Here is a 17432-nt window from a genome sequence, read left to right on the forward strand (position 1 = left end):
CACACATTTTTTCATGAATTCTGACAGAACAGTTGAGTTACGGGCCTAAATATCTTAATCTTAATTCTAAATTCTTGTGCCCACAGAGGAAAGAATTCAAAGCAGAGGCATAAATACAGCGCACAAGCAAGAGCAGGATTTCTTTAAAAGAGATCATGAATCTACATTCACAAGTGAGTGTGGGCCACCCAACGTGGAGCCATACCTACCATCCACAGCCCAGAGCCTCTATTGCCTACACAGGGAGAGGAGCCGCCAGAGAAGGACACATAAGCATGGTCTCCAAGTCCAAGGCAAAAGAAGGGCCCCTTCCACTTTATCTCTCTCTTTTATTAGCTCGGAAGTGGTGCTCTAATTGAATACTACAAAGGGACAGAGTTTTGCATGCATAAAGCTTTCTGGGAGGTTTGCGGCACAGTCACTTGGAATTTAACTTCATTCAGTATGGCCATCACTGTGTCTGCTCCTTCCTGGTCCTGGATGAGACACAAGTGCATTATGGGAAAGTGGTATACTAGACTGACAGGTAAGAGGCAGTGCTACCAGGCAGGGCTGGCAGAAATTCCCGCTCACTTATTCCTTGTAATCTTCCTGCCTAGTTCCCCTGTATCAGTGGTGTGAACAATACCCTGGACAGATATGTTACACTGAAACATCAGAGCTTTATAAAGATAATTATTAAAAAATACCCCTACTCTGAGCTGTCTTTGACCATGTCCTCAGAGGTTGCAAATCTTTGACGGTGAACTTAATTTTGTAAACACGAAGAAGCCTCCTAGGCCAGGCTTGGCGGTGGAGGTAAGGGATGGATTGGGAAAGAGGGTTAGGTGATGCTTTGGAGTGATGGAAATACTCTAGACCTCGATCATGCTAAGGGGAGCACTGGGAGACCTGAAAGAGAATTTGAACTGTACTGAGCCTGTTTTTCACAGAATGTTCCTGAAGAGCTCAGCTTGCCACATCTTACTCGGAAGAGGGCAGCTTCTACAAACAAGCAGCAGTTAAAGCTGCAAGAAACAAGTCAGATCTTCCCCACCTAAGCTGAACTTTCCTCTTTATAACACTAAATTCTGGCCGGTGCTGCACCTCAACAGGCTAATCCTCCGCCTTGCGGCGCCAGCACCCCGGGTTCTAGTCCCGGTCGGGGCGCTGGATTCTGTCCCGGTTGCTCCTCTTCCAGGCCAGCTCTCTGCTGTGGCCAGGGAGTGCAGTGGAGGATGGCCCAAGTCCTTGGGCCCTGCACCTATATGGGAGACCAGGAGAAGCACCTGGCTCCTGCCTTCGGATCAGCACGGTGCGCTGGCCACAGCGGCCATCGAAGGGTGAACCAACTGTAAAGGAAGACCTGTCTGTCTCTCTCTCGCTGTCCACTCTGCTTGTCAAAAAAAAAAAAACAAAAACAAAAACAAAACACCACTAAATTCTCCACCTAGGGGAGACGGGTGCAGCCATTTTCTGAACATACAAAGGCAGATGTGACTTCAGTGTGTGAGCAGGAGAGCCTCCCCGCCTTGCCACATCCTGGACACTCCCCTCACCTTTGCCATGACAGCAAGGCCATCCATCTCCGGTTAGCAGCGGGCAGTTTCCTGAGGCGTCTTCCCCTGTCTCCGTTACTTGTCACAAGCGAACAAGCTTTTCTCAGGGCAGGCCCACTTGAGGCTGGTTAGTCGGGGATGTGGCAGGCACACTAGGGGTGTGTTGGCACCCAGCGGATGTATTTATCAAAACTCACTGAACAGCACACAACGAATCCATTTCATTACTTGCAAAGGCCACCTCAATGTTGAAAATCCTCAGGCCAAGTTTGGTCATTACAGCAAGAGACACAACGAATTAAAAATTTTAGAGAAGCATCCAGAATTACTCGCATTCAATGACGCCACAACCCTCTTTAAAAGCGACAATACTGTTTAAACAAAATTACTACTCCTGGTTTCTGTTTGCTCTTATCAGGATGTAAAGAAAATTTGTGTTGCAGACAAACAGTTAAAACTCTTCAGCGCTACGAGAGGGAGGTATTATCGCTTTCCCCCTTTACTGGGCCAGGGGCCTAGAATCCTGGCCACCGCTGCTCGCTCGCGCGGTCCCGCCAGCTTCCCGCAAGCCCAGGAAAGCCGGGCAGGAAGGAAGGGCCCAGAAGAAAGCCCAGGGCCAGACGTGAGTCACCGACAACAGCCGGTCCCGTGGCCCCCACAGCGCGCCGCGCCCGGCGCCCCAAAGCCTTGGCGGCCGGTCACCGAGGAGGCTCCGTCCGCCTCCGCCGGGGCGCGGCTGGGCGCGGCCGGGCCCTCCCGGAAGCCGCGCTCGGGCCGCGCCACAGGCCCGGACCCGGCTAGGCCAAGCGCGCGCTGTGGGAAGACGCAGAGCCCCGCGCGCGCTCCTCCCTCGGCGGCGACCAGGTACGCGCTCCCGCGTCGTCTCCCGGGCGCGCGCTCCTGTTCTCGTGGAGACCGGCTCGCAGTTTCCGCGCCCCCGGACCCCGGCTGGCACCTCCCCGCGGGTGACCGAGCACCCGGCCCCTGGGGTGCGCAGGCAGCTGAAAGAGGCGAGGCCGTCCTGGTTTTCCGGTGCGGGGTGTGTGTGTGTGTGTATGTGTGTGTGTGGTGTGTACACCCCCTGCTTGGAGTGTGTGTGTGTGTGTGTGTGGTGTGTACACCCCCTGCTTGGAGCACTGTAGTAAACGTCTTTTAAGTCCATTTTCCACCAAGCCCTTGTATAGTTTAGGTATGAGAATGTAACAGGTGAAAGTTCAGAAGAGTTTAAGGAGTTAGAGCGGTGTGGGCCTGGGTGGGGTGAGGGTGGCCAGTGCAGTGTGTCAGAGTTGAAAGGAATTTCCACCGAAACAAGGTGCTGACCTCTGTGGCCCTTGGTTGCAACTAACTCACCAGAGCACAGCGGAGAGAACTAGGAGGAATTACACAAAGGAAGCCCAGGGCATCAAGAGTCAGGGTACGGAGGGCTTCCAACCTAGTCCGCAGAGGCCAGCTCAGTCTCCAGCGGGCAGGACCTCAGCCGCATCTCTGTCCCTGGCCCAGCACCCTCCAGATTATGGACAGGAAAGGCTAGCTGCAGGTGGACAACTGCTTCTTTGCAGAGTCTAGCCAGCACCAGACCAGGGGTTTAATTCATGGTGGGTATATTAGCTAAAATCCCAATACTCAAGAGGGAAGGTGATCATTTAAATAAAAACAAAAATTTTAAAAAGAAGTGAAATTAACTTCAAGATGCAATCACTTTGAACAGCCTAGACTGTTGAGGAACAGATTTTTTGTTTCTTTGTTTGTTTGTTTTCATGCAAATTGTTGAACTCTTTACTTAGTACAGAGTTGGTCTTCTGTGTATAAAGTTAATTGAAAATGGATCTTAGCAAAGAATGGGACTGGGAATGGGAGAGGGAGGAGGAGGAGGGGTGGGAGTGTGGGTATGGTGGGAAGAATCACTATATTCCTAAAGTTGTACTTATGAAATGCATGAAGTTTGTATTTCTTAAATAAAAGGTTTCTTAGGGGGAAAAATTAAAAAAAATAAATTAAGTTTTCCTGATTGTGCATGAATACTAAAACAACAATAAGGGGCCCGAGGCTGTGGCATAGTGGGTAAAGCCACCTCCTGCAGTGCCAGCATCCAATATGGGTGCTCTGCTATGGCCTGGGAAAGCAGTAGAAGATGGCCCAAGACCTTGGGCTCCTGCACCCATGTGGGAGATCCAGAATAGGCTCCTGGCTCTTGGCTCCAGGCTTCAGATGGGCCCAGCTCCATCCATTGCAGCCATTTGGGGAGTGAACCAGTGGATGGAAGCCACCTCTCTCTCTCTCTCTCTGCCTCTCTGTAACTCTGCCTTTCAAATAAATAAATAAGTCTTTAAAAATGATAATAATAAAAATAGTGCTGCCAAGCCCTAAGGGCTTTGCACAAATTAATTCATTTGTTCTTCCTAAGAAGTTCATCAGGTTGTTAGGACTTTTATCATCACCACTGAACAGCTGTGGAAGCTGAGGCACCAAGAGGTTGCCCAAGTGGCTCCAAACTGGGGAGTGGTGAGGACCTCAGCATCCTGGCCTGGAGTCAGAAGATGTGGATTTAGTTTCTCGGAGCCTCAGTGTGTGTAATGCATACTATACGCATTTAGCGAATGTGCAGGTCCTTTGTGAACTGTGCATGCTGATACCAAGAGCAAGTACCGTTACTTAATAAAGCCTTGCACTTCCAAGGCCAGATCCCAACTACAAAGTGAAAATGCTGAGCTTGAGCTGATTTGCAGAATTTAATGGGCTTGCCACCGAGAGGCAAAGATCCGGCTGCGGTCAACATCAAGGTCTTTGGAGTCAAACAGACCTATGCTGGGATCTCTGTGATGGGAGATGAGTCACTTATTTCTGAAATTGCATTATTGTCATAATCTTTGATTAGCTCACCTGTAAGATGGACCTATTAATTCATTCCTCATAGATCAGTTGTGAGGCTTAAATGAGAGGCACTTAAGATAATGCCTGAGGCCATCGCCGAGGCTCAACAGGCTAATCCTCCACCTTGTGGCGCCGGCACCCCAGGTTCTAGTCCCGGTCGGGGCACCGGATTCTGTCCCGGTTGCCCCTCTTCCAGGCCAGCTCTCTGCTATGGCCCGGGAAGGCAGTGGAGGATGGCCCAGGTCCTTGGGCCCTGCACCCGCATGGGAGACCAGGAGAAGCACCTGGCTCCTGGCTTCGGATCAGCGCGGTATGCCGGCCGCAGCGTGCTGGCCACAGCGGCCGTTGGAGGGTGAACCAACAGCAAAAGGAAGACCTTTCTCTGTCTCTCTCTCTCTCACTGTCCACTCTGCCTGTCAAAAAAAAAAAAAAAAAAAAAGATAATGCCTGCAAGTGGGGAATACTCAATAACCTGTTGATGGTGCTATTTTTTTTTTTCCAGATTCCTCTTCCTCTGCAACCTTTATCCTGTGTCTTGGTTGCCCCTGAAGACAGCCTCTGCAGAGCCCAGCATGAGTGGGGGACTGATAGAGAGGTATGTGGCTGCCATGGTACTGAGTGCAGCTGGAGATGCCTTGGGGTACTTCAATGGAAAGTGGGAGTTCCTCCGAGACGGGGAGAAGATACACCAGCAGTTGGCCCAGCTGGGCGGCTTGGAAGCCATAGATGTGGGCAAGTGGCGAGTCAGTGATGACACGGTGATGCACTTGGCCACAGCCGAAGCCCTCCTGGAGGCCGGGAAAGCTCCGAAGTTGGCTCTACTGTATTCACTCCTTGCAAGGCACTACCAAGACTGCATGGAAGATATGGACGGCAGAGCGGCCGGTGAGCACAGCCAGAGGGTGCAGAGGAAAGCACACCCAAGAAAATCATGATGAATGTTGATGGAGATTTTAAAGAAAATGATTTATTCTAACTCATCTGAAAGGTAGAGAGACAGAGAGGAAGCAATTTCCCATTCATGGATTCCCTTTCCAAATGCTTGCAATAGCAAAAGGCTGGGGGGAGGGGGGGCAGGAGCCTGGAACTCAATCCCGGGTGGGTGGCAGAGACCTAACCACATGAGCCATCACCTGCTGCCTGTCTGTAGTAGGAAACTGGAATTGAGAACTGGAATTAACCTGCCCCTGGGGGAAATTTAAGTATCAAGGAGACGTTAGTGTTTATAGTTGTGAAAAAAACAGAAGCAACCTAAATGTTCCATGATTTTCTTAATTATGAGGAGAGGTTTGCAACCACTTAAAATTATGCATATGAATATTTACTAAAGAAAAAGTGTTACACATTAAGTGAAGAAAAAGCTTGTGTATTATGAACCCACTGTCATTAAAAATACAGAAATGCATCTCTGTTGGGAGAGTCTGGAAGAATATATAAAAAGATGTTATCTCTCAGTGATAGAAGTATTTACAAAGGTACTTAAAAAAGTTTGTAGAAGGCTTTGTAGAGTGGCTTAGTAGGTTAAGCCTCCACCTGTGGCTCCAGCATCCCAATGTGGGTGCTGGTTCCTGTCCTAGCTGCTCCACTTCCGATCCAACTCTCTGCTATGGCCTGGAAAAGCAAAGGAAGATGGCCCAAGTGCTTGGGCTCCTGCACCTGCATGGGAGACCTGGAAGAAGCTCCTGGCTCCTGGCCATTTGGGGAGTGAACCAGCGGATGTAAGACCTCTCTTTCTGTCTCTCCCTCTCTCTGTAACTCTGCCTCTCAAAAAAAAAAAAAAAAAGTTTGTAGAGAAATGGAATTAAAAATTTATTTAAGTGTAGATTGGGTCAGGGAGCATCCTAATGGTCTCCTTTTAGCTTCATCACCTCTTTAAAGGCCTGTCTGCAAACCAGGGTGCTGAGTGTCTGGGGCTGTGGGGACAAGATTCAGCCCATAACACCTCTTAATGAAAATCTCCCACAGTCATACCCACAGACCTCTGGTGACCTCAGGGATCGGCCTTAGAAGCCACACCGTGTTCATTCTCTCTCAGTGTCTGGTCTCACACCAGTTTGGCAAGTGGGAAGTTAGCTGTCCACTTGTGCTATGCATAAATTTTGTTGTGAATAAGTGACTGACAAAAGAGCAATAATGCCACACCCCATGGTATGTTGCTGCCATTACTTGGCTCCTGTGTGTACTCATAGCTCCCAGTAAGATAGGTCAACAGGACAAGCCAGCTTATACCTCTGTCAGTTGGTACACTCAAGGTTCAGTGCCCCTCATCTAAACCCAGGTTTCACTCTGAAATTTGTGACCTTTTTCTGATATCCAGGAATTCCAGCTGTCAGATTCTTAATGGATGCTTTAAGAGAATGGGTTTTGGAGTCTGATGGGTTTTACAAGGCCACTAGTTGTCTGGCTGTGCAATTTTGAGCAAGTTTCTTAAGCTCCGAGCATTGCTTTATTCATTAAAGAAAAGATGAAGAAAATAATATTTTTGTTTTGACAGGCAGAGTGGACAGTGAGAGAGAGAGAGATACAGAGAGACAGGTCTTCCTTTTTCCATTGGTTCACCCCACAAGTGGCCGCTGCGGCCGGCACACCACGCTGATCCGAAGGCAGGAGCCAGGTGCTTCTCCTGGTCTCCCATGTGGGTGCAGGGCCCAAGGACTTGGGCCATCCTCCACTGCACTCCCAGGCCACAGCAGAGAGCTGGACTGGAAGAGGAGCAACTGGGACAGAACCGGACTAGAATCCGGTGTGCCGACACCTCAGGCAGAGGATTAGCCTAGTGAGCCGCGGCGCCGGAAAATAATGTTATACCTACCTTTCCAGGTTGCTGTGTGTCTCAGTAATAACTGGTAAAGATTCCAAGGCTCTCTACGTGAATGTTTCTTTTATCATTCCCATCAGCATGCTGTAGGCGATTTATAACATAAGGCAAATTTCTGGGTTGGGGTTTGGGTTGCAGGGCGATTCATCATCATGTGGTTTTGACTCTTTCCATCAGATAAACTTGGAGAAAGTTGAGCTCTTGCTTCCTGCTGGGACCACTGCTCTGATTACATTGACCACCGTGCCCTACTCACCCTTCCCTAGGTGTTGCCTCAGTGCAGAATGCCATGCGGCTGAAGCCAGACATAGCCGATGGCTGGAGGATTCCCTTCAACAGCCATGAAGGTGGCTGCGGGGCTGCCATGCGGGCCATGTCCATCGGTCTCAGGTTCCCTCACCACAGCCAGCTGGACACACTGATCCAAGTGAGCATCGAGAGTGGCCGAATGACCCACCACCACCCAACTGGCTACTTGGGGGCCCTTGTGTCTGCTCTTTTTACAGCGTATGCTGTGAATGGCAAACCACCCCAGCAATGGGGGAAAGGACTGATGGAGGTGCTGCCGGAAGCTAAGAAGTATGTCATCCGATCTGGCTACTTTGTGGAGGAGAATCTTCAACACTGGTGAGTCTGCAGGTTCTTGCCAGGGCTGGAACATGGCTGAATCTTTCTGGGCACGCATATGCCAGGACTCAGAGACCACAGTAGCTGTCATGATTCTCACCACCCAGCCCCCTCCATGCCCACCTGCTTGGATTTCAAGTTTCCTTCCAGCAGTGGTTGCCCCCAAAGTAGCCAGTGGAAGCCTCTGTGAGTAGTGTAGCTGCAATGCCTACCTCCCCTGTAGGGATTCTGTTCTGTATTCCAGTTTTCTAGAGTTTTGTGGTCATCTGATGCTGAGATGAATTTTCTTGCTTATTTCCCACTTTCCTGGAACTTGTTTGTTCAGTGTTGACCTGACACTCAAGTAACATTTTGAATTCCTGGGTTAGAATTCCTGTGAGATAGGTTTTCCCACTAGCTGGTTAATAAGCAGACAGCCCACATCTTCCCTTTTTTGTGAATTCACTTCACATTCTCTTTCTTAGAATAAAAAGGTCCAGAGACTTCCTGCTGTCACCCATGGTCACAGTGTCCTCAAATTCCCATTGGAAAGGTGACACAACATTACTCTCAAGCCAGGAAAAAGACAACTTTGTTTCCTATTCCTTGGCTCTGATACAGATGTTTTCCTTAACAACAGGTCAATGCCTTGTTTATGTAGATACTTAGCAAAAACATTGAATGAATGGCTCTTGGTTAGAGTTCATTTTGATTTTTATATTGTTTATGATGAAAGTACAAGAAGTTGATATCATCCTGGAATTTTCTCTGTTCACACATACATATGGTGCTTTTGTTTCTTTAAATAGCTTTTGACTTTATTTTTTCAATTGACTATCGATTCTTTCCTTCCCACAGGCCCTACTTCCAAAATCAATGGGAAAAGTACTTGAAACTTAGAGGAATTTTGGATGGCAAATCAGACCCCAGCTTCCCCAAGTCCTTCAACGTGAAGGAGAGGGATCAGTTCTACATCTCCCTAAGCTACTCAGGCTGGGGTGGCAGCAGCGGCCATGACGCCCCCATGATTGCCTATGATGCTGTTCTGGCTGCAGGAGGCTCCTGGCGGGAGCTTGCCCATCGAGCCTTTTTCCATGGCGGGGACAGTGATTCCACAGCTACCATCGCTGGCTGCTGGTGGGGAGTTATGTATGGTTTTAAAGGAGTGAGTCCCACCAACTATGAGAAACTTGAATACAGAAGCAGGTTGGAAGAGACAGCGAGAGCTTTATATTCTCTTGGGTTAGAGGAAGACAGTGGAGTTACCCTTTAGGGAGATGTGATACTCATTTCTGGTGGTTTCGTTTCATTTTTCACGTAGGCCCTTTTCTGCTCAGTTTCTTTTCACTTTTTCCCAGTTCAAAAGTCTTAACTTTGTACTCTTGGAACTTTGATTTTACAAGTCTCTGGGGCACTTTAAGCTCAAGCTCATAATCTAACTCATCGTATTCTCCCTGAATCTATTTGTCTTCTAATGAAGAGTCTTTTTAAAAAATATATTTGAAAGGCAGTTACAGAGAGGGAAGTCTTCCATTTGCTGGTTCACTCCCCAAATGACCATAACAGCCGGAGCTGGACTGATCCGAAGCCAGGAGCCTCTTCCAGGTCTTCTTCATGGATGCAGGGGCCCAAAGACTTGGGTCATCTTCTGTTGCTTTCCCAGAGACGTTAGCAGGGAGCTGAATCAGAAGTGGAACAGCCAGGACTCATGAGATGTCAATGTCTCGGGTGCTGGTTTTATCCACTATGCCACAATGCCAGCCCCATGAAGAGTCTTTTATCTCAATTGATGAGGCTCAGCATTTCCCAAGCCAGAAACCTCATGTCCTCTTATTCAAGTCTTCATTTGTGTCATCTCATCACTCATTGTCTTTGTCTCAGGTTGGGTCTCCCCCATCCCAAAGGAACTCTGAGGTGAGGATATGAGTGTAAATAGGTTCTTTGGAGGCGATTCCAGGAATCACTGGCAGAAGAGTGGGGAAGTGACACCAGGAAGGGAAAGGGGAGCTCTGTAGGGTGTGTTACTGAGCAGGTTTCCACAGTAGGCAACTGGGACACAGTCCATATGGGTCCTTTGCTAAGGGAGCCCTCAGAGTTGCCCATGTGAAGATCAGGTAAAGCTGGGCTCTTTATCCTCTGACTTCCATCTGGTGTTGGTAGAGGACTGCTTCTGGGGATGCTGACTCCCTGGATTTCTTCATGAATGTCTTCAGGTAAAGACTCAGAGGTGCTTGCAATGGTGAGCTGTAAGGTACATGGGAACAGTAAGGGGTGTACATGGAAACTACCAGCATCTGCCAGACTGATGTACCTCCGATAGTCTGTACATCCGTCACCTCTCTAACCTTCCTGGGGTGAGTATTTGTCAGCCAGATGTCTGCAATCAAGTTTCAAGCCTAGGGAGATGCTGCTCCTAGCTGCTTTCAGTACTTGCTTCATCATGATGCTTACTGCGTTACCAGTTTTGTTGCTGTCTATTTGCTGTCGGTGTTCTGCTCTAGACAGAGCCTAGTGTGGTGCCTGGGCACACAGCAGACACCTAACCCATATTTATTAAATGAATTTGTTAATTAGCCTCCTGTCTGGTGGGTCCCTCATTACCCTCCAGAATTATCTTTACAAATAACAGGTTGATCATGCTGGACTTCTAATCATGTTGCAATGTGTACATCAGCCCCTTTCTTCATTTCTTGATGTTCTTTCACCTGATAAATTTTTACTCATCCTTCAAGGCCCTACTGGAAGGTGAGCTGGAAGACCCGGCTCCTAGGTGAAACCTACTCCAGAGGAACTTGAGCACCTTCTCACTCCATCCACAGCCTTGTTCTTATCCCATTCCCACAATGACCCTGTTGTACGGTGCTGGGGTAACTTCTGGGTCAGTCTCAGGTGTACAGTACCCAGCAGACACTCAGTTTGGATCTGAGATGTCATTCTTGCCCTCGCATGGTCACTTGCAGCCAGTAGCCCATCCTCATCTGGTGTGTTGTTAAGGGACAGAGGAAGAGCCTGCTCTTATCTCCTCTTTGAAGAAAACCAGAGCTATGACTCAATGCTTGCTTCTTCAGATCTCTGGATTTTAACGGGAGGAATGGGGAGGGAAAACTGATAACAGAGGTCCTGCTGCTTCCTAGGTAGAGCTACAGGGATTTGTCTAAGTCCTTCAGTCTATTTAAGACACAGGGGAGGAGAGGGGGTGAGGGCTTGTTTTGAATGTAAGTCTTTAACCCCTGTTGGGGACAACAGGAAAAGATCCATCAGAGAATCCTATTCTATTTGTTTCACTGGTTCTCACTCTTTATCCCAGGCCCACTTAAAAAGTTTAGACTTTCACACTCCTTTTTCTCATCCTCCCTAAACTTCACTCCAATTGGTGACTCTGCTTGCTGTTTCTAGAGAACAGTTACGTACTCCTAATACCACTTCTGCCCACTCACTCACATCTGGGCTCATGGTCCTTGTTTTTCTCCTGAGTGCTAGTGGGGTGTGTGTGTGTGTATGTGTGTGTGTAGGGTGGGACACAAAGGTGAAAATGGGCAGGAGAAAGAGATCAACTTAATTACATGTATAATGCTAGAGGGATCAATAAAAATGTTCTGTGAATAGTATGAATTTGTCGTGCTTATAAAGTTAACATATATATGAACTGAAAAACAGTAGGTCACGTTTGGCATTGCAGTGATGATTGGCCTGCCATGTGGTGTGCTTTATTTGCTTTCTTTGTTACCTAAGATGGCTAGCTCTTGTCCGGAAGTCATGGTAATATTTCCTTAAGACCTACAAAATTAGCATTGACCTTATCTGCCCTACCTACCACACCACTCTCCATTTACTCTTCATTTTCTTCCACTCCAGAACAAATGAACTTGGATGTTTTTAATCAGCCACAAAGCTACTGGGGTGCTGGGGAAGGGCATGGAGACTCATGACTTTTTAGTCCAACCAGCCTATGGGACTGACTCTTCAAGGAGTGGCTGCCTGGGCCCTGGTTGAGTTCTTTCAGATAAGGGCTGGGGGCCCTTTATTCGTTGGAGTTTGGGGCTTGGGAAGAGTGACACCTATGGAGTAGGCGAGGCTCTTTCCAACTCAGGAAGGTGGAAGAGTGCTGCATATGTCAGACAGTTCACAACAACACACTGATAAAGAAGTCGAGCATAGAGATTGCTGTCTGACCACAGTCACACAGATGGAGCTGGGCTTTAAATCCAGCCTATTTGTCTCTATAATAAATAGGAAAAAAAATCACACCTAAATGTTTTCCCTACCCACACCCCACTCATCACCCACCTAACTCCAGATGTTTTGGGGTTGTTTCCCACACACCTAGCAAGTTTCTTGAGGACACCAGTTGGGTGTCCTCTGTCAACCAAGAGAAACACAAAGATTAAAATCAAGCTTTATGTGTGAAAAGCAATGGAAATGGCCGAGCATTGCCATGGGAACAGACATGCCACAGTAAACTCTGGGTTTATTGCAGAGGCTGGGGCAAGGGGAAGTTCCTAAAGCCAAAATTGCACATGTACAAGATATTTTGAAACAATAATCTTTGACCACAGATAAACGAGGGTGACAGTCTGGGGTTGAACAGGCAGTTGTTAAGCAGGTGTCCTAACAGAAGTATTTCATGTGTAAGTTTGTAGCAGCCTCCGTGTAAGCGTGTGATGGCTACTGTCAAGCTTCCCTCTGTGAGCATACTGCCTTCCTAACTTACTCGCTTTATTGTTTGTTGAGGCTGACACAGGAGACTCCATTTTGATTCAGATCACTTTCAATCCTCTAATTCAATTCAGCTCCAGCATCATCTACCTAGAGATGGTGTCAGAGTCCATAGACTGAGGGCACCGCTCCATCCCACAAAACGGTCCCTGCTTCAGATGCAGATCACAAGTATGACCTGTGCCTCTGGCCAACTGGCTGTAATCAGGGTTCTTCTCATAACCCCGTGCTCAGGTTCAACTGATTTGCTGGAGAAGTTCAGAGAAACACTTGGATTGACTGGTTTAATAGAAAAGATATGCAAAGGATACAGATGGAAGAGAAGCACAGGCAAGGAAGGTGTGGTTGGGGGTGTACACGCATCCATGCTCTCTCCACGAGCTGCCTTCAAGAAATCTCTGTGTGTTCAGCAGCCGGAAGTGCTCTAAACCCTATCCATTTAGAGTTACTGTAGGCTGGGTGTAGACATGATTGATTGCATCATTGGCCATTGGTGATCAATTCAACCTTCCCTCTCCCCTGCCAGAAAGTCCAGGGCTGGGGATGAAAATGCCAACCCTCTAATCACGTGATTGGTTCCCATGTCAACAAAACCCCCTTTCTGGAGGCTACCCAGGAGCCACCAAGAGTCACTTAATTGAACAAAAGATGTTCCCATCAGGAAATTACTGAGATTTTAGGGGCTCTATGTCAGTAACTGGGGACAAAGACTAGATATTTTAGAACAAAAAATTCTAACACTCCTATCTACAAGGGTTCTAGGAAATCTGAATTAGGAACTTGGGGCAGAGACTAAATACATATTTCTTACTATACTAGTCCCCCTTATTCCAAGACCCCCAGTGGGTTCCTAAAACTGCTGATAGCACCAAACCTCACACTGTATTTACTGTTTTTTCCCCCATTCATATGTACGTGCACTGATCTAACACTCTTTTGCTTAAGTACTCACTCACCACACACAGTGGCCATCACTCTTGCAGGGTGAGGTGTGATGGCAAAACTAGCTTGAATTTCTTTTTCTTCATATTGTAAGGCTTCAAGATTTGCTCTTACTGGAGACCTTCACAACCTCACCACATGGTTATTTTTCTTTGCTTATCAAGTCAGGATTTTTACCTTTTCACTTAAAGGAGCACTTTATGGCTTCTTTTGGCATATCCAAATTGCCAGCATCACTACTCTTACTCTTCAGGGCAATACTGCAACAATCTGATAACCAAGATGGCTACCCAGTGACTAAGGAGACACCTAACATATTCTGTGTGGATACAGGGGCAAAAGGATGGTTCAGGTCCTAGGCGGGACAGAGTGGATGGTGTGACATTTCATCATGCTGCTCAGAACAGTGTGTAATGTAAAACTTATGGATTGTTTATTTCTGGAATTTTCCATTTAATGTTTTAAGACCACATCCGGTCATGGATAACTGAAGCCATAGAAAGCAAGCCTGCAGATAAGGAAGGGCTAGTATATATCACAGTATCACAGTCTCTAAAACCAGTTTTCTTTGCACACACTAGACTATATTCTAATTTTTAGCTGCATTAGAAAACTCCAGACAGAATCAAAATGGTGTAAGATGGTAACAGTGGCAAGCCTACTTTCTCTCCTTCACTTCACAACTCAGTGGTCAAATCAAGAGGAAAGCTAGTTGTGGGTCTGAGATCCACAACTGGCAGCAGGTGTAAGGTGGGATCAGAGCTACAATAGCATAATTATGCAATGGGCAGCATCTCTTCGCTCTCCTCTCACCACTTCCCCTCTCCCCAGAGAGCCTCCTTTTCCTTTGCCCTCACTATGCCTCTTGGTCACCAAGGAGACCCCACTTGATGTTTGGGCCTGATGTGAACTTCTGTCTCTGTATTCGGTATGGTTACCCCTGCCCCCACTTGTCAGTGACCCTACTTCACCTTTTTGGGCCTTGGTTATCTGGGTGACCCTCTCAGGGTCTCTGGACTTGTATCCCATGACTTTCAACCCTGTAACACCCAAAGAACATGAGCCTAAAGTGGAGCATTTGGAAGTCAGGAACAGAATCAAAGAGGATCCCTTGTTCTCTCCCAATCTACAGAACTGTGGATAGAAGTTTTTATTTATTAACAGAAGACTTCAAAGCAGTGTTTCATATCATTCTGGCAGGTGTATGGACAACCCTCTCTCATAGCCAATGCCAGCAATAGAGGTGACACAGTCCACTTGTCAGCCTATATCCAGGGCTAGTTGTCTTAATATAAATCTTTAGGGTAGGCATTGTGGTACAGTGGGTTGAGCTACATCTTATACCAGAATACCAGTTCACGTCCTGGCTACTCTGCTTCCAATCCAACTCCTTGTTAATGTACCTGGGAAAGAGTGAGTGATGGCTCAAGCACTTGAGTTTCAGCAACCCATGTGGGAGACCAGATGAAATTATATTCCCGGTTTCAACTTGGCCCAAGATTAAGCTGTTGGAACCATTTGGAGAGTTAATCAGTTAATGGAAGACTCTCTCTCTCTCTCTCTCTCTACTTTTCAAATAAATAAATCTCTAAAATATATGTGTGTATATATCTTCCTTCAACTATATATTTATTAAAGATTATGCAAATAAGGCATTGCATCCCTATTAGTACAGGTGGTAAGTAGGTAGAGATGGTGCGAAAGGGGAAGGTGGGACTTGAATGAATGCAATTGGGAAACATGGCCTTGAACCAACAAATGAGTCTCCAGCAGGATGATTTCCACTGAAAACTTCTCTGGCAGGGGTGACCTTTTGGGGTAAGGTGGGCTTTCTGGTGTCCCTCATTCCAGCAGCCCTGAATCCAGGAACCCTGGGAGGATCACACTCTCTGAAGGTGTACTTTTTATCCCTGTTGCAGAAACGTGGCTATCACTATGTAACTAGACCTAAGAAAAGGTGTGCTTGTGCTATTTTGCTGCCATTGAAACTTGGTTCTGCTACCAGGCACATCACTGACCCTTGAGAGCCTCAGGTTACTGGGGACTAAGTTTGGGCTAATGAGACCCATCCTAAAGAGATTAGGCAACTTATATTTAGTGTAGTGGTTAAGAATGTGGTCACTGATAGCAGTTATTCTGATTTAAATCTCTGTTCTGTCACTTTAGCCTTGGGCAAGTTATTTAACCTGTTTTTATGTGTACAAAATGGTACTAATAGTAGTTCCTACCTTGTGGGATTGTTGTATATTTTACATAGAATAATATCAGCATTATCATAGTGGAAGGAGAATGTCAACATATACTACCTCTATATCACTGGTATCTATTTTTTAAAAAGATTTATTTATTTATTTGAAAGGGAGAGTCACGGGATACACACACACACAGAGAGAGAGAGAGAGAGAGAGAGACCTTCCATTGGCTTCCATCCTAATGGCCACAAAAGCTGGCGATGGCCTGGGCTGAAGCCAAGAGTGAAGAGCTTTTTCCAGGTCTCCAGGAGCCCAAGCACTCAGGCCATCCTCAACTACTTTCCCAGGCACATTAGCAGGGAACAGGATTGGAAGCGGAGCAGCCCAGGCATAAATAAAGGCCCATATAGAATGCTGATCTAGGCGGTGGCTTAACCCACTACACCACAACGTTGGCCCCTCGTATCTATTTTTAAATGTATTTACTGTCTCTTTTCTACAAGCCTGACATGACATGGGAGACCCAGGGAACTTCCCAGAGATACAATTTCCAGCCGCTTTCGCCATCACTTGGGAAACTTCTAACACAACCACAAGGGGCCCACCAGGTTTTTTTTTTTTTTCCTTCACCTTCTCGTGGTATTACCTTGCAGTACTGCACACCCAATGATCTGCCCTGAAAGCTCAAAACTCATTTCACTTTGAAGCTAGGAGATCTCAGAGAATAAACACTAAAGCATAGATCCACAATTATACAGCATCAACTCGTCATTTTACAGTTTTCAGCCTCTCAACACTAAGAGGCTTGTGGTCACCTGGAGGCACACTGCCCCTCCGTCTTGTCAAAACCATGATTGGCCTTTTGTTTGGGTAAATGTAAAGCAGGTTGCCATCTATTCTTTCTGGGGAAACAGAATTAGATGCTTTTTGAATGAAAGCTAAAATTATGTGGTTTGGAGTACAAGGGGTGTGAAATGTTCTGTTACTCCATAGAAGTTTAGATTATCCTGTGTGTGGAGCAGGTCCATCACCCACTGGTTTCCAACTTGTCTGAGTCTGGTGAGTCAGAGCAGCCCCCTGCCTTGCCCCCTGCCACAGCAAGCTTCAGGAAGCTGACAGGCAGCAGGGACATTCACTGTGATCTGGTCTCCCAAGGCCCAGAAAGCTGCCTGGGGCGCATGGAGGCCCTCCTGCAGGTGCTTCACTTGCAACACACTAAGGGGGCCTGGGAAGCAGCCCACCCAGGTTATATGCTCCAAGGTCACCTGACTCATTGGGTTAGAGCTTTGAAGGACATCATGATTCTGAAGGTGAAGGTGAGGACTGAAACAGAGTCAGGGCCTTCCAGCAAGTTCCCCACAGCTGCAATCCCAGCACATTCTACAGTTTGTCTTGAGCACTACAAGCCAGAAAAGGAGAGAACTGAGTCGATCCAAGGCCACTGGAGCCCTGTCCTGCATTGTGCTTATTTTTAAGACTTACTCTGAGAAAGTGTGTGCATGTATGCCTGTGTGCGCACGCACAGGAATTCACACACAGTACATACGAGACGTCAGCCAGGGAGGCTCCAGAGTGTTATCTTCACTTCGTACTAAAGAGCAATCTGGCAAAAAAAAAAAATTGGATTTCCTGAAAATCGAGTAGAATTGGGTCCTGAGCCCATTGTGGGTTGGGCTTTAAGATTTCACGACATGTTCTATCTAACGGGGTCTATGCAACGTTTAAGACAGAATGAGGGAACTCCAAAGT

General features: G+C 47.2%; 1 protein-coding gene across 2 annotated transcripts; it reads left to right on the forward strand.

Moving 5' to 3' along the window:
• The first annotated feature begins 2321 nt into the window (after nt 1-2321).
• On the forward strand, nt 2322-11453 carry ADPRH (ADP-ribosylarginine hydrolase). 2 transcript variants are annotated; one of them, XM_062208599.1, is made up of 4 exons: nt 2322-2402; nt 4912-5294; nt 7494-7854; nt 8692-11453. In XM_062208599.1, the coding sequence occupies exons 2-4, from the start codon at nt 4982-4984 to the stop codon at nt 9104-9106; spliced, it is 1089 nt and encodes a 362-aa protein (XP_062064583.1). In that variant the 5' UTR covers nt 2322-2402; nt 4912-4981; the 3' UTR covers nt 9107-11453. The 2 variants fall into 2 exon arrangements, with proteins under 2 accessions (XP_062064583.1, XP_062064592.1); XM_062208608.1 differs by lacking the exon at nt 2322-2402 and having other exon boundaries at nt 4926-5004.
• The last annotated feature ends 5979 nt before the right edge of the window (nt 11454-17432 follow it).

The sequence above is a fragment of the Lepus europaeus genome, chromosome 2, assembly GCF_033115175.1.
Source record: "Lepus europaeus isolate LE1 chromosome 2, mLepTim1.pri, whole genome shotgun sequence".
Lineage (NCBI taxonomy): Eukaryota > Metazoa > Chordata > Mammalia > Lagomorpha > Leporidae > Lepus > Lepus europaeus.

Bases quoted from the DNA above. Each gene is read 5' to 3' on its own strand.
- ADPRH (XM_062208599.1), top strand. From the start codon at position 4,982: ATGAGTGGGGGACTGATAGAGAGGTATGTGGCTGCCATGGTACTGAGT. The intron at 5,295-7,493 runs GTGAGCACAGCC...ACCCTTCCCTAG, and splicing joins TATGGACGGCAGAGCGGCCG to GTGTTGCCTCAGTGCAGAAT. The intron at 7,855-8,691 runs GTGAGTCTGCAG...TCCTTCCCACAG, and splicing joins GAGGAGAATCTTCAACACTG to GCCCTACTTCCAAAATCAAT.